The following is a 14,689-nucleotide window of genomic DNA, read 5'->3' as shown; positions in this document are numbered from 1 at the left end:
CCGTCGCCAAGGTCTAAGATTTACATTTAATAGCCTCTATTTGTTTATGTTTTAACATTTTAAATATCAGATAATTGTATTGTTCATAAAATCATAAAATATTTCCTATTTATGAAAATTCATAACTATAGTAATAATCATTTTTATTCGGTCAAGATTGGTCACATTTTCCTAAAATAATTTTAGTGTTTTTGCTAGGATCGAAAACAATGCAATGTGATTACGGCCATAGCGTGTTTATGAACTGTCATCTGTACGCCTTTTATGGGGTGTTGTTATGCATATTATGTGTGTAAAATTCACCTGACTGGATTTTTGTATTTATTTATTTTAGTAGCAATTTTGCCTTATATTTAGTTTAAATGCTGGGGGTACCAAAACGGGCAAACTAACAAAAAACAAGTACGGATATTTTAGTTAACAGTCATATCCATCAAATAATCTAACGTAGCCACATTGTAATGGCGTTTGTCCATGGATATGATTGTTGTGCTTTTATTTTCTGGGGGGAAATAGGAGTAATGAGGATAACAGGCAAGCGAAACGACTTCCTTCAAAAATGTGCATTCCATTGTACGGATCAATACATAACACTTTCTACTGCTACTCTAACGGTGCATGAATGAAAATGTACCAGAACGTTTGAATAGATAGAGTGTTAAATAGAGTCGAACAATTCATTTTATTACCATCATTCACATATCTCAAAACCTAATAACCCGTGGAAGGAGAATATGAGCATATTTCGGAAAAAAAATCACCTCCGACATAATGTATTTCGTATTCGCCCCTACTGTTTGATGTGCCAATATGTTTATATTTTCCCGAAGTCAGTATCTCCTCCTGTCGGTGGGCTATTTCTCACGCGCATGCACGCGCACGGCAGTCTACTCTCGCGCCTGCATTTGTGCACACCCCCCAAGAGGAACATGTAAACATTGTAGGGTATATAGTAGTTTCCTTTAAGCGACTAGGCACCGCTTTGCTACTAACATGTCGCCGGATCGCATTTAAAAACAAAAATACATCCAAATGGCCACGAATTAGAAACACTGCTATGCTCGATTCATTAGTTTCATAGCCTTCGGGCACAGTTTAAATTTGCACATGCTAATGATCTTGTGTTATCTGAGACACACACACAAAGTTGCATGCATGCATAGTACTCCTAATAGTACAGACCGCGTGCTTGCGCTCAGATTGCCCCCTCCCTCCATAGGTAGCCTATACATTTCCCTCTCTTATTCTAGAAAACTTTGCACTTTCTGGCCGTGAAGAAATAGTAAACAATTTATCATCATGTAGATTTTAATATCCAAATAGCATCTTTTGTATCTTTTGAGAATTGTGCTCTGGCTATATCAAGCACGCTCATGATCTTGATGTGCCTAATGGGGCGATCAAGCAAGTTGCAACCAAGAACAAAAGCCCAACAGTGACTCTTTTCTCGGACCAAAGTACTTCACTCCTACCATATACTGGTCCCAAACAAGCATAATTACGTAAGGCCATGACCAGAGTCAAGTAATGGTAACTATTTCAAGAAAACCACGTAGATAAGTAAATTCCTCACGTTTCAACGTTTTAATGCATTAAATGTTACTCTGGGGACTTGGCTATATTTAATCTCTGACATTAATGAGGGGAACAAAAGTGAAATTAAATTACTTAAATAATAATTCGTCCTGCTGAATTAGTGGTGCAAAATATAAAAGCAAGCGTTTTTTAAGGACTGAAATGTAATTTCCATTTTAAGCGTTAAGTCTAACTCTTGTCCTCGTTATAGCCTACTTAACACCAGTTGTTATTGTTTTAGTTGTGTGATGTTTTAATTTAGACTCATGTTATTTCAAAATGATAGAAAAATAAATATAAATAATAAATAGGTTACTTGTTGGAGTTTCCTTGTTGGTATTTCTCAACCTCCGATTCATTTGTTTAAAGAACAGTCGAGAAAAAAAAAATATTGAAGTCATTTTTGTTGTACGTTTAATTCTTTAATATTGTACGAAAAGTAACCAAACATTATTTTGTAAACTAAATTTTACATACCCTACGAACGCATTTTCCATAAATACCGATTATCTCTAACATGTGTTACCGGTCCTTTACATGCGGATAAATATGGAAAATTGAGTTATATACAAGTAATAATTTCTTGCAGTTGCCAATGCAATAGACAGATAGTTTTATATTTTATCACTTACATAAACAAGATTGACACGGAGCTTCAGGCTTTCACTACACGGTTTATCGACATGACATTAAATAACAACAACTGTGTGCTACTCAGACTGGACTGGAGACGAAATGTTGCACTGGATACAAAAGCACATTAATACTAATCGGTTAGGTAAACGTGTAGACTGTGGTAATACTGGGTAATTCACATTTGGTACACATAAACTATAACATTCTTTTCAGTCAAGACTATTCATCGCAATATTCGTAAAACCATTTCATTTTCCATATATCTAGGGACCACATTTTTTCACAAATTCCCTTAAATTGTATTATGGCTATTTACAAAATAAAATATTACATTTTAAACTAAGTAAATCTTTATGTACAAAACAAAACAGGCTGTGACCTGCTGGTAGCATGCAGTTGAAGTTCTCTGTGCAGTCTTCCGAAAATATAAAAAAAAAAAAAAATGAAGAAGAAGAAGAAGGGGGGGGGGGAGAGCAAAAGAAATGGAGGACAAAAATCGGCTGTCAAGAGCGTTGCACACCCCGTCCATGCACTGCTCTCTCTAGACAGCGGGTTCAGAAAACCGTTCAGATTCTTCACATTGTGTGTGTGTGTGTAGGTCCACGCGAGAATAGGCTGACTTTTGAGTCTTGATTCCAAAGCAGTCTTAATTCTGCAGTCTTTTGAAAATATTTACACGTACCATTCATTAAAATTTGACGAAAGCGTGCTGTGGCTGCTCGTGTGGTGAACTGTGGATGATGCTGGTGATATGGAACTGCTGCTCTGGTTTTCTGTGGAAGGGGACACGATGGTGGGCGGCGTGGAGGACTCGTAGCCGGAGCTGGCGGCCGGGGAGGGTTGGGGTCCTTGAGACGAAGCCTCGTGAACCTGCTCCGAAGGCAAACACAAATCAGTTTCTAATCTCAAGGAAACTGTAACAGTCACACAGATTCGATCAGTTTGTATTTAGCGTTATGGCTCGATTACTTATAGCGTTAGCTTTTATAACATGGCATAGGCTATAATTATAATTTTAGTGCATTTTTTTTCAACATCATAAAAAGATTCAATAAGAGGCCAAAAATAAAAGTAAACTGGAAACCAGCGTTTCAGTAGGCTATCCAGAAACGGGGGGTGAATGGAAACGTGCAGAAACTGCATCAAATAACGCAGGTGAAAAATAATGAACTGTAATGTCATAGTTACCTTCATGTGTTTCCGGAGGGAGCTGGGATGTGTGTAGGATTTATCACACATTTTGCAGAGATATGGTTTGTCAGAGGTATGGACGTGCATGTGTTTCTTACGATCACTGCTGTTCGCGAAGCGCCTGTCACAGCCTTCAAACTCACATTTGAAAGGTTTTTCACCTAACAGAAACAAAGCAAACATTTCTCAAAATACAATTTTATGTGGCTAAACACGTGCATTTAAAAAAAAAGTTACATTTCTAGATATGCCTAATTAAATAAGCAAATAAATATTAGCAAATATTAAAAGTTACTGTGCCTATTCCACTATACACGACTCACAAAAAATAACCCTTTAAATTTTGCCCGAATTATTTACATTAATCTGCAAAGATACCGTACTCCTACGAATTTAATTTTTTAGATATTATACAACCCATTACTAACATAAACAAAATCCTGTCATATAAATATGCTTAGAGTGAACATTTTTGTATAGGACAAAGAAACTAATACTAATAATAATAATACCAGCATTATTTGCTTGGCAATAAATGCTTATTTACGGCTCCTTAATTACAACGTATAAAATACAAAAACGATATCAATAATAATACAGAAAAATAAATATGAAAATAATGAATTTCTTACCGGTGTGTGTTCTTTTATGGATTTTCAGATTTTCCGATCGGGCAAATACTTTTCCACAGCCGGGGAATGGACACGGAAACGGTTTCTCTCCGGTGTGCACTCTGATATGATTCACAAGTTTGTACTTTGCTTTAAACGGTTTCCCTTCCCGGGGACACTCTTCCCAAAAGCAAATGTGATTCGACTGCTCTGGTCCCCCAACGTGCTCCACCGTCAGGTGGGTCACAAGCTCGTGCATGGTGCTGAAAGTTTTGTTGCAGGACTTTTTCGGATTCGTTAGCTGCTCCGGTTCGACCCATTTGCAGATGAGCTCTTGCTTTATGGGCTGTCTCATGTACCGAAAGAAGGCCCCTGCTCCGTGATGAGCAGCCATATTCATGTTCATGGGGCCATAACCGTGCAACTGAGTCGACGCGTAATGCTCGGACCTCGGACTCGCGACGTGACCGTATTGCTCGGCCCTCCCGTACATGTCCCCGGAAAAGCCCAGGCGCATCTGACTGTTCACCACGTTGGAGGACGCGTGCGTGGCCGCTTGCTCGTGCAGTCCCGGGAAGAGCAGGTGCCCAGCGGCGTCAGAGTGTCCATGTGGCCCGGCGAAACTTCCTGCGGCGGAGGCGAAGAGACTGTGCTGCGCGCTCGTGGCGTCTCCGAAACCCCGATTACGAAAGAGAAAGTCACGAGTGGAGTTGAAGGCGGCGGTGGAGTACGAGCTGACATGAGTGGGGTGATGATGGTGTCCCAGGGCAGCGGCGGCGGCGTAACCGGGGGCTTGCGAGGAAAACGCTGTTTGGCCAGAGCCTAGATCGTGGGAGCTGTGGTTGATTTTAAAAGCGCCCATACCGTCGGCGAACGGATTGATACCCAAAGCCACTTCTCTGTCTGTAACTTCGCCTGTTGAGTGATGTCTGGTGGAGCCGAAAGTAGTCACTCCAATGGTGGGATACTGTGGTCCTGCGTCCAAGAGCATCTTCAGTCTGCAGCGGTGGAGACTGAGAGAGGAAGAATCTCTAGCTACTGTCTCTGCTTGCTATTTCTCTGACTTAAGTCTGTGCCAGGCAAACTCCGATGCCCTATTCCTATTTACTTTTTCGTCGAGAGGAATTTCCCTCTCCTGCTCATCCGATGCACACGCAAATCATGTGCAATATTGTCTTTTGCGGTTTATCTTCCTGTGGCGCAACTTTCACCTCCTCAGTCAGGCGGTGAGCTTCAGACTGATAGTCGCAATCATTCCTGCAGATAAATGAATTGAAAAGACAACACAGTCCACCCCTGATGAATGGGGAAGGAGGGGGGCAGCACGTGACCCCGTGCTTGGACCATCATTGGAGAGGGCGCTCTCCCCCTACTAACATTCACTCACCAAATAACAGCCCGCCATGCCTCAGCATCAGTGCGATTGGTCGGTTTACATCATCAATCTATGGGATTGTCGGGAGGTTGCTGACTGTGATTTTGCTCTGGATGTTAAAATTCAGAAAACAGACTTTAGTGAATGCATGGCCGAATAATGGCTTTTGTCCTAGACGGAGTAGCTACTTCCACGTTTGGCCTACTTATGTGGCAGCCTGGTGCTTTGAGAAGAGCCTGGCGCGCATCTAGTAAACACTCGCTGAAATGTGAGAGTGTTTTCTTACAAGACATAGCCTACAACTCATGCGCGTGATAAAAAAAAAAAAAAAAATTATGTTTCATATGGCCTTTCCATAAATGTGTAGTTAAAATTACATTTATATTAGTTATCTGTATTTATACCTCAAGTGGTATTTTTTTTTTGCATGCTCTATGACATCTTTAAGAAATGAATGCACAAATTTGTAATGATATTATCTTTAAAGATAATTGTAATGCACGGGCTGCAACACCAACAGGCCTGCACGTTTTTGGCTCCTTTAACATTGGGCATTGTCTAGTTGACTTTATTTACAGGCGTCATTGTAATGATGTTCTCACTTTGAGAGATATCGAGGAAATTATTCCTTCACTGGTTTTGCATCGCGCTTCTGCACAACACTTGTTTGATGCTTTTGTTGGAATCTAATTATTGCTTTTATATTCACATTACTTAAAACAAAAACGCAGTGCGTTGTAGGCCTCTGATTAACTTATTATTATTATTATTATTATTATTTTTTTTTTTTATTGAACACCACATGCTCTTTGATCAAACTAATAGGCCTTCCTTAGGTAGGCTACCTTCAAACTTCATAGTTTCAAACCTGCGAACGAGGTGTGTCTTTCTGTAATTCATATGTAAAACCTGTGTTTTTAAAAGATTTAGGCCGTAATGTATCACTCTTGTGTGTGAGTAAAACTTGTGGGTTGTGGAAGTTGTGAAGTGGGATTTCTCTCTGCAGGAAACTCCGGCGGCTGGAGTTCAAAGCCGCATGAACAGACGAACCATTAAAATATCATCCAGACTGCAGCCTTCAGCTCCATACACTCTCAAACTCCTTCCAGTAAGAGAGAGAGAGGGGGAGAGAGAGAGAGGGAAAGAGAGGGAGAGATAGGGCCAGGCTGTTGAGTTGAATGTTTTGTCTAACGGACGTTATCTTTATAAAAGAAATCTGGACGGTGTCTTCAACAGGTGAAAAACGGTAAGACTCGAGCGTGAGGACGAAATACGTTTTGGAGGCGGAAATAAGTTGGAAATATTAACCGAGGTGTTTTAATAGCGTGTTTTTTTGTTTTTTTTTTAAATGCAAGTATTGCTTGCAACAGTTAAATTCGTTTTTTTTTATATATATATCATTGACGTGTAATATTATAATTATTATTATATTTTGTATAAATTAAAAGTTAAAGAATATCTAAAGGCCAAGCACACATATTCTGTTTGGTGCTTTTCAACTTATTTTTTGTAATCTTCTAAAATTATCAGTAAGCCAAAGAGTGAAAAAAAAACATTGCAACTTTATTTTACCTACTGATGAGTGTGCTTGGGAAGTTTTTTTTTTTTTTTTTGGCCTGCAATTGGATTTAGTCAGTGTTAATGATTTTGGCCAATATTTGACTCATTGCTGAGTTTTCCATTGTCTTTATTGTCAAATCAAACGCGTATTCTGTCTTTGCATATGCCTATATCCCCCCCTTTACTGCACGAAAAGAAGCTGAAAAAAAACTTTAAGTTACATACTAAATAAATTCCTGAAGAATGCAACTGCGATCCAGTCGACCATGAGCCCCAGCCATTTGACTAACTTATTCACTATTCGACATAGTTCATACAATGTTTACGTATTTATGACACGGATGTGTGGTTTTGTCACCAGAGGCCTGACAGATCAATTCATGACCTTCCTCAAGGGAATACCAATTTATTTGCATCAGTAATTGAATGCATCTTGACCTTGATTAAAATGAAGCCACCTAAAGTTGAAGAAAGGTCTAAGGTCACGCTTTTATTATTTTCAAAGATTACATTTGTGGATTTTAGACTTAGTTTTGTATTCACATGTGATCATAATAGCCTACGTGAACATACAACTATCACAATGGCCTTCAGATGAAGTAATGTTTCCGTGAAATGCGATTTTCCGTCTTGCAACCACAAATAAAAAATAAAAATTCTGAAAGAAAAAACTTTGAGCTATTTCTACGGTTTGCGCTGATATGCTGTAATAACAAACTATATACCTTTGAATGAAGTTACAAAGCAACGTGGGCTGGGGGTGTTAACTTTGCCATTTTTTCATCGAGACACATGTGCACTAAAACAATGTAAATGCCGTTTCTTTACGCTCACGTACAATCCGCGTAATTCCAGTGGAGCTTGCATTTATGATATTTGACAAATCAAATAGTAACTTTATGACCTTTGTAGGTCAGTTCACCCAACACCTCATATCTGTGTCTGGTCGGATTGATTAAGATAAAGCTTTAAAACAGCGATTAAGTTATCATTCTGTATTGGAGATATAGTATTTTTGCATTTTTATTGTGCACGGAGGAAACATTCCATGCACCAAAACTTTTTTCACTACGTCATGGTGATTTAAACTGCACTGTTTATGGCTTATTCCATTGCATATTGGAAAATTAGATACAATGATAGTAACAAACAATATCAGATCAGACTTTTATTTTGTATTATAATTTATGCTATGTTGGATTGATTTTATAATTACTGTAATAATATATGTAATTATATAATTATAATTAATACATTACTGTATTAAAGTGCTCACTTAATTTGTGTGTGTGTTTGCATTATATGTATATACTGTTTATGTTGTGGAAGTAGTATGGAATTTAACATTTCATTCCTCATATTCTACACCTTGTGTACATTGAAAGCACAAATTAGATGTACATTCACCGACCATATATCTAAAGCCAATTTTATATCTTGAAATATCAGCATTTGCTTAAAATGCCTTCCCTTGGGCAAAGTTCAAATAATGTCATTAAATCTCCTGTGCTTGTTTTCATGAGGTGGATAGGCCTACTGTCCATTTGCTTTCAAGCTTAAATACAAGATTGGCTACAACACAACAGCCGGTTGTTGATTCATGGTTGTACTTTATTCATAACAGGTGCACTGTCAACAGTGTGTTTATGAAATAACGGTGGGTAATCTGTGAGATACATTTTACGTTTCGGAAAGACTGCATTAAGTGTGTATTAGGATTTTTATTTAGCAGCTACTCGAGCTTTTTTTGCCAAGACTTTGCTTTGCTTGCTGCCCTGTGCACTCTTGATGAAGCACCACCTCCTGTGTGCCTGATCCGCCGCCGCTGAACAACTGGGGCCGAAAATTACCCCCGATCATAACAACAGGTCTTTTGCGATACTTTTTTCCCCCTATGGACAATAGGCGACCTTCGCGCTTTTCACAAGACACCGATCCCATGACGACGCAGAAGCACCGTTAGAGGGAAACAAGGGGTGTGAAAACTTTTTTTTTTTTTTCAACAAAATGGTTAATTACAGGAAAAAACAATCGGGATCTGAGCAAGCAGCGTGCTACTGCAAACTTTAACTTTGTACTAACCGCCGTTTTCGAGGTTTATTACGAAGCTTTTTCATGCTTTCTATAACGTAATACCAGACGGAACATATGTTGCATTTTTATTGCATGCAAGTCCACTCTTTCTAGTTTGCCTATTGCGGTAAGTAGCACGTTTTCCACAGCTGTAATATAAAGAAAGGATACATTGCTTCGTTGCAACTTCGGGGTTGCAGTTAAAAGTACAATAACCTTTGCATAACAAAAGCATTTTTTTCATCCGCTGCCTGAGGCTCGGCGCATGCGCGCTCGCTGTTTGCTGTCACTAAAATATTTTTCTTCGCATTGGAAACTGTCACGAGTGACGTCAATCACGGAGCACTGACCAATTAGAGCGCTCGGTGATTGTTTGGCTCCACGGGCTGCAGCGCCTACCATGAATCTCTATTCAGTATATCAAAGCGTCCTGCTGCTGCCTCTCAACCGAATGGGATTCCACGTAGGCACTGAGATAGCAACTAAACTTTAGGGGAAGTTAATTTTTTTTTTCGTCTTCTGTATTCTTCAAAGCGATTAAAATATATTTGTCATCATCATTATTATTATTTTGCCTGCTGTCAAGTTATTCTAAAATTAGGAGTAATGAGCGTGGATGCTTTGGGAAGCCCTGTGATGGACCCCGCGTTTTCCAAACGGAACACGACGCTGAGATTAGTTGACTTGGCAGGGGCTCACCACCATCACCATCATCACCACCATACCCCTCAGAGCGTGACAGGCTTCCCGGGGTTCAGCAGCCATCCACACTCAATGGCTCACTCGCACCCTGGGGAGATGACTGCGGAACCCCGCCTGGGGCCGAGTCCATTCGGGCCAGAACACATGGGGCACTCCGCGGCCCTCAAAATCAGCCCAACCCATCATTATCCCCACCACCATCACCACCACAATCATCATATTGCAGGCCACAGTGAAGTGGTCTCCAGTCAAACGGGAGCTTTTGGCCCGGTGCAGGCGGCAACGGTTCCGTACTCTATGTCTCACACGGCCCAGGCGCTATCCGCAGGTAGGGATTTCCTCATTCGCCGAGATTTGACAGCTCAAGCCATGCCCGTGCTGACCGATCAGACTTCTGGTTCAGCCTCTCACCACGGAATGTTTGTCTCAACAACAGGTAGCTATCCGGGACACTATGGTCATCACCCCGACCCTGGGAACCATACTCTCTTCCCTGGACTTCATCACGAGCAGCCATCTACCGGAGCACCAGGTGGCCAAGCCTTGAACGGACAAATAAGGTTAGGAATACCTGCCGAAATGTACGTTCGTTCTGATCATTTGAGTCAAGTAGCGAGCTCCAGGGCAGACCCGTTCTCTGCTTCTCCGCTGCACGGATACGGCGGGCTCAATCTGAACATGAATCTCAGCGCACACCACCACCACCACCATCACGGAGCTGGCGCGTTTTTCCGTTACATGAGGCAACCGATCAAGCAAGAGCTCATCTGCAAGTGGCTGGAGCCAGAGCACTCCGCCAAGAAACTTTGCTCCAAAACTTACAGCACCATGCACGAACTGGTGACGCATGTGACTGTGGAGCACGTTGGAGGACCAGAGCAAGCGAACCATATCTGTTTTTGGGAAGAATGTCCACGAGAGGGAAAGCCGTTTAAAGCTAAGTACAAACTTGTGAATCACATTAGAGTGCACACCGGAGAGAAACCGTTTCCCTGTCCATTCCCCGGCTGTGGAAAAGTATTTGCCCGATCGGAAAACTTGAAAATCCACAAGAGGACACACACAGGTCAGTGACTTCATTTGCTGTCCCTTAGGACGATTGAGTTAAATACTAACGCCTCATAATGCTGAAGTGTAAACAAATCGATGCACTGCAACCAGTTTATTAATGACGTGAGCTAGCTTGCATGCTACATAGATGCACAGTTTTTCTAAAATGCCGCTTTTTATATTTTATAGAAATATAACATGCATCGGCCTATCTGTAAAGAGTTTCGCAGAACACTGGCATCATTTTCAATGGTATCGCTGTTATTTAATGCATTTGATGATAGGCTACGTCTATTTAGTGTACACTAATAGAATTTCATATAGCATAGCCTACTCGTTTAGCAACGTCGTTTTAAAAAGTAAAACAACCACAACGGTAGACCACTGTTGACTGTTACTGTTATTAAGTTACTTGCTTTTTTTAAATGGTATGTTGTAAAAAAAAAAATGCATTCCTTACTTCATAACAGCTTCATGATGTCCCAACACATTCATATGTTTAGGGCCTACTGCGTCCAGTTTAGTCGACTGTAAATATAAGAGATTAATAGATAGTCCTGCATTTTTCTCCACTATAAATCGCATATGGACATCGGCTGTGTTTTACAATTATTGTAAGTTGTACACAAGTGTTTATCTACTTTGCAAACTGTTACTGCTATTCTGGACATTAGTAGCATTTTTTTTATCCCAGTAGCCTAATATTTGTTGAAGTTCTCTGTAATCCCCTCAGAACGGTACACATGGACATGATAGCATTTTTAGAGAGCTAGTGTCTTGTTTTGCTTACACTGCAGTGTGTGTGTGTGTGTGTGTGTGTGTGTGTGTGTGTGTGTGTGTGTGTGTGTGTGTGTGTGTGTGTGTGTGTGTGTGTTAGGCTTTAGAAAGAAACTGTCCAAATCGACTGTCATTAATTGCATCAAGAGACAAGATTGTTATAATTTATATTTATGTCTGAACTGTGACGAAATAAGAAACTGCATTCACTGTTGACAAACTTCAGATTAGCCGTATGCAACAAGTCGGTAAAAGTTCTGAATGAGTAAAACAGTCGTGACTTAACAGTATAAACTCCATATTTATTACTAAAAGTTTATTTGTATTTATTTTTGAATGCGTTGTGGGCTCTGTATAACTGGAAGAATGTTTTTTTTTTTTTTTTTGCACTTTTGCATTAGATTTAGTGGATTTAGTAGATAAGGTGAGTGAGTTTTATTTTATTTGTTTTATTGCATTTTGGAATAATACGTTTTTTAAAAGGAGACTGCTATACATCGTGTAACGTTTACCTGAAAACTACATTTAACATAACCCTTCGGTTTTGATGTTTAACCAACGTTGTTACTTCTGTGCGACGTTCCCGCGGGCAGGTACATATTTTTTTAGCTTGGGCATTATTTGAATCTTTGGTTATGGATATGGTTTCCCAAGGGTCTCTTCCTTGCTGTTTTCTTGTAGTACACTAATATTCTTGATTGGCTTTCTCGGCCCAACAGCTGAAGGTCAAATTGATATTCAGCGAGCAACTGTAATTAGACAGCAGCAATTACGTAGTCTTATAAACTCCTGGAGCTTATGTCCTTCGGAAACAAGCGTGATGTGATTAAATGTAATTAATTCAAACATTTCTATTGCCTGGCCGCCTTCTCCAGCAGCTATTATTGTTACAGTGGGACAGGCCTAATAGCAGTTTAGATGGTGGATCAGATGTATTTTATGAGATCTTCATTCTCGACATTCCAAAGGTAAATGAAACTGCAATGAGAGCGCGTGCATGCTTTAAAAACGGATGTCCAATAATCTGTAATTGTGAGAAGAAATCATTGCTGTCTGATTGTTTCAGTCACAAGGGGCTTTGCCATGAGAGCAGACAGAGCAGTAAAAAGATAATCACGATATCATGGGGCTCATGTGACCTGATTTCAGACTGACATGCGTTTGACTAATGCAAAGTATATTTGGTTATGCGCTCGTTATAATGATGTGCGTCGTTATAATGATTACACTTGTGATGTTCTTTGCCTATAATGACCATTGTCCACAACTGTTTTGTTGTTTTAGGTGAAAAGCCTTTCAAATGCGAGTTTGACGGCTGTGACAGACGGTTCGCCAACAGCAGTGACCGGAAAAAGCATTCCCACGTACACACTAGCGATAAGCCGTACAACTGCAAAGTCAGAGGTTGTGACAAATCGTACACGCATCCCAGCTCTTTGAGAAAACACATGAAGGTGCACTGCAAGTCTCCACCTCCGAGTTCTGGTTACGAATCATCGACTCCATCTCTTGTTTCTCCTTCATCGGACTTGGGACGGGAGCCAGCTCCCTCAGCGCTCTCCGAGCCGCTCTCTTCATCGTCCCAGCCGGCCAATTTAAGCGAATGGTACGTGTGTCACAGCTCCGGTGCCAGTGGCCCTCAGACCCCACCCAGCGGTTCCTCCACGCCGGGCCACACGGAGGGGCCAACGTACGGCAATCCTGAACGGAGGGACGCCTTCTAACAAAATCCTAGCCCTGTAATATTCACTTGGCAAAGGGACTGAAATGACTTTGACATCTTTTCTTATTTGGACAGTCCATTTTGGACTGAACGGTCACAGGCTGACGTTCAAAGAGTAGGCTTGTCCACTGTTACTGCCTTACTGAAGGATGCACTGGCCCTTTGACAGCTAATGTCACTGCCCCAACCACCAATCGATTTAAAACATGTCCCGAGTGTCTATGTTTATAAATAGTGTACTGGCCGTACGCATGCCACTGTATCATTTTGTAAATTTCCGCTTTGATTTCAATATCTTAATTTATTTTTTAATCAGTAAAGAATTTCTTTTTGTATTATTGAACCAAAGTGCTTAATTATTAAATATGTACAGTTGTAAATGACGACGTTTTAATGTCTATGTGTGAACAGTACTTTTGTAAGGTTTTGTCTTTAGGCAATTTTTTAATGTTTGCTACTCTACTTTGTACAAAACTAATATTCCGGATTATTTGAATTTCATAAAGACGTAGACTGTTTCCTCTTTTTGTGCTTTCTCCAGCCCAAGCCAGATTGAAGGAAACAGCGTTATTGTATTTGATATGACGTTTCATTTATGATTAGTCATTTATCAATGTGGTTATTTTGTGATTTTGTAAAACTTGTCTGCAATCCATTTTTATGAAAAATATGAATTATCAGAAGAGACCTTAAAATGTGTACCGAAATGCCTTGTACGTTGTCAGTATTTTGAATAAATTGTGTATGATGCAAAGCTAAAAGACCTCCTTAAGCTTTATAGTGGGGGAAATAATATATTGATTAGTCGTTTAATGCAAACCCCCTAAATGATCCAAATATACATGATCCTAAAATAACTCAAACGTAATAGTAGATAAATGTAATTCTCTAAGCGAACCCCATTGCAATAACTTTTTTTATTTCCTTTTGTATTGCTTATACACACAGATATACCCTAGCTTTACACTCCAATTACATGGGCAGCAATTGATGAAAGAGTTGCATATTTTCACACAGACTTCAAAGAGGCTTTTATACAAAGAGACATTTTTTTCCACGACGGTGAATCTTCATGGTGAGTTAAGGTTTCAATAGCAAAAGCCCAGTCAAATTTAAATAATATGGGCGACGGGGCCGTGGAATATGTTCTGTCAGAAGGAATGCAATATTTGCTCTGAAGAAAAATAACTACAAAATACGCTTTCATTTACTCAAACGAATGTTTATTCGTTCGTTTATTAGTTTGGCTATTTTTCTTGGTTTTAAAATAACTGAAAAAGTCAAGTGAAGGAAAAAAATCTTAATTTTCACACGAGGAATATGTTTGTGTTCATTGTTTTGGAATAACAACTAACAAATTATGATATCCATAGCATGGATGTACAATTTTTATTAATAAATGGCTCATTAAGTAAT

At 39.8% G+C, this 14,689-nt stretch overlaps 2 protein-coding genes across 3 annotated transcripts; one reads left to right on the top strand and one right to left on the bottom strand.

The window, feature by feature from the left end:
* Positions 1–1,968: 1,968 nt before the first annotated feature.
* Positions 1,969–5,287, bottom strand: zic1 (zic family member 1 (odd-paired homolog, Drosophila)). Its single transcript, XM_079602603.1, has 3 exons — positions 4,035–5,287; positions 3,400–3,563; positions 1,969–3,081 (listed from the first exon to the last, which is right to left on the bottom strand). The coding sequence occupies exons 1-3, from the start codon at positions 5,002–5,004 to the stop codon at positions 2,884–2,886; spliced, it is 1,332 nt and encodes a 443-aa protein (XP_079458729.1). The 5' UTR covers positions 5,005–5,287; the 3' UTR covers positions 1,969–2,883.
* Positions 5,288–9,435: 4,148 nt separating this feature from the next.
* On the top strand, positions 9,436–14,030 carry zic4 (zic family member 4). Of its 2 annotated transcripts, XM_079602601.1 has the most exons (3): positions 9,484–10,051; positions 10,160–10,789; positions 12,835–14,030. In XM_079602601.1, the coding sequence occupies exons 1-3, from the start codon at positions 9,628–9,630 to the stop codon at positions 13,272–13,274; spliced, it is 1,494 nt and encodes a 497-aa protein (XP_079458727.1). In that variant the 5' UTR covers positions 9,484–9,627; the 3' UTR covers positions 13,275–14,030. The 2 variants fall into 2 exon arrangements, with proteins under 2 accessions (XP_079458726.1, XP_079458727.1); XM_079602600.1 differs by having other exon boundaries at positions 9,436–10,789.
* The last annotated feature ends 659 nt before the right edge of the window (positions 14,031–14,689 follow it).

This window comes from Phoxinus phoxinus, assembly GCF_949152265.1.
Source record: "Phoxinus phoxinus genome assembly, chromosome: 24".
Classification (NCBI taxonomy): Eukaryota; Metazoa; Chordata; class Actinopteri; order Cypriniformes; family Leuciscidae; genus Phoxinus; species Phoxinus phoxinus.
Note: the sequence above shows the minus strand (reverse complement) of the source record. Positions and strands in the feature narration are given on the sequence as shown.

What these genes read in the sequence shown, in the direction of transcription:
- zic4 (XM_079602600.1), top strand. Translation starts at nt 9,628, where the DNA reads ATGAGCGTGGATGCTTTGGGAAGCCCTGTGATGGACCCCGCGTTTTCC. An exon ending in CCACAAGAGGACACACACAG is followed by an intron (nt 10,790 to 12,834) that starts GTCAGTGACTTC and finishes TTGTTGTTTTAG; the next exon opens with GTGAAAAGCCTTTCAAATGC.
- zic1 (XM_079602603.1), bottom strand. Translation starts at nt 5,004, where the DNA reads ATGCTCTTGGACGCAGGACCACAGTATCCCACCATTGGAGTGACTACT. An exon ending in CCATAAAAGAACACACACCG is followed by an intron (nt 3,564 to 4,034) that starts GTAAGAAATTCA and finishes TGTTTCTGTTAG; the next exon opens with GTGAAAAACCTTTCAAATGT. An exon ending in CCCTCCGGAAACACATGAAG is followed by an intron (nt 3,082 to 3,399) that starts GTAACTATGACA and finishes CCTTCGGAGCAG; the next exon opens with GTTCACGAGGCTTCGTCTCA.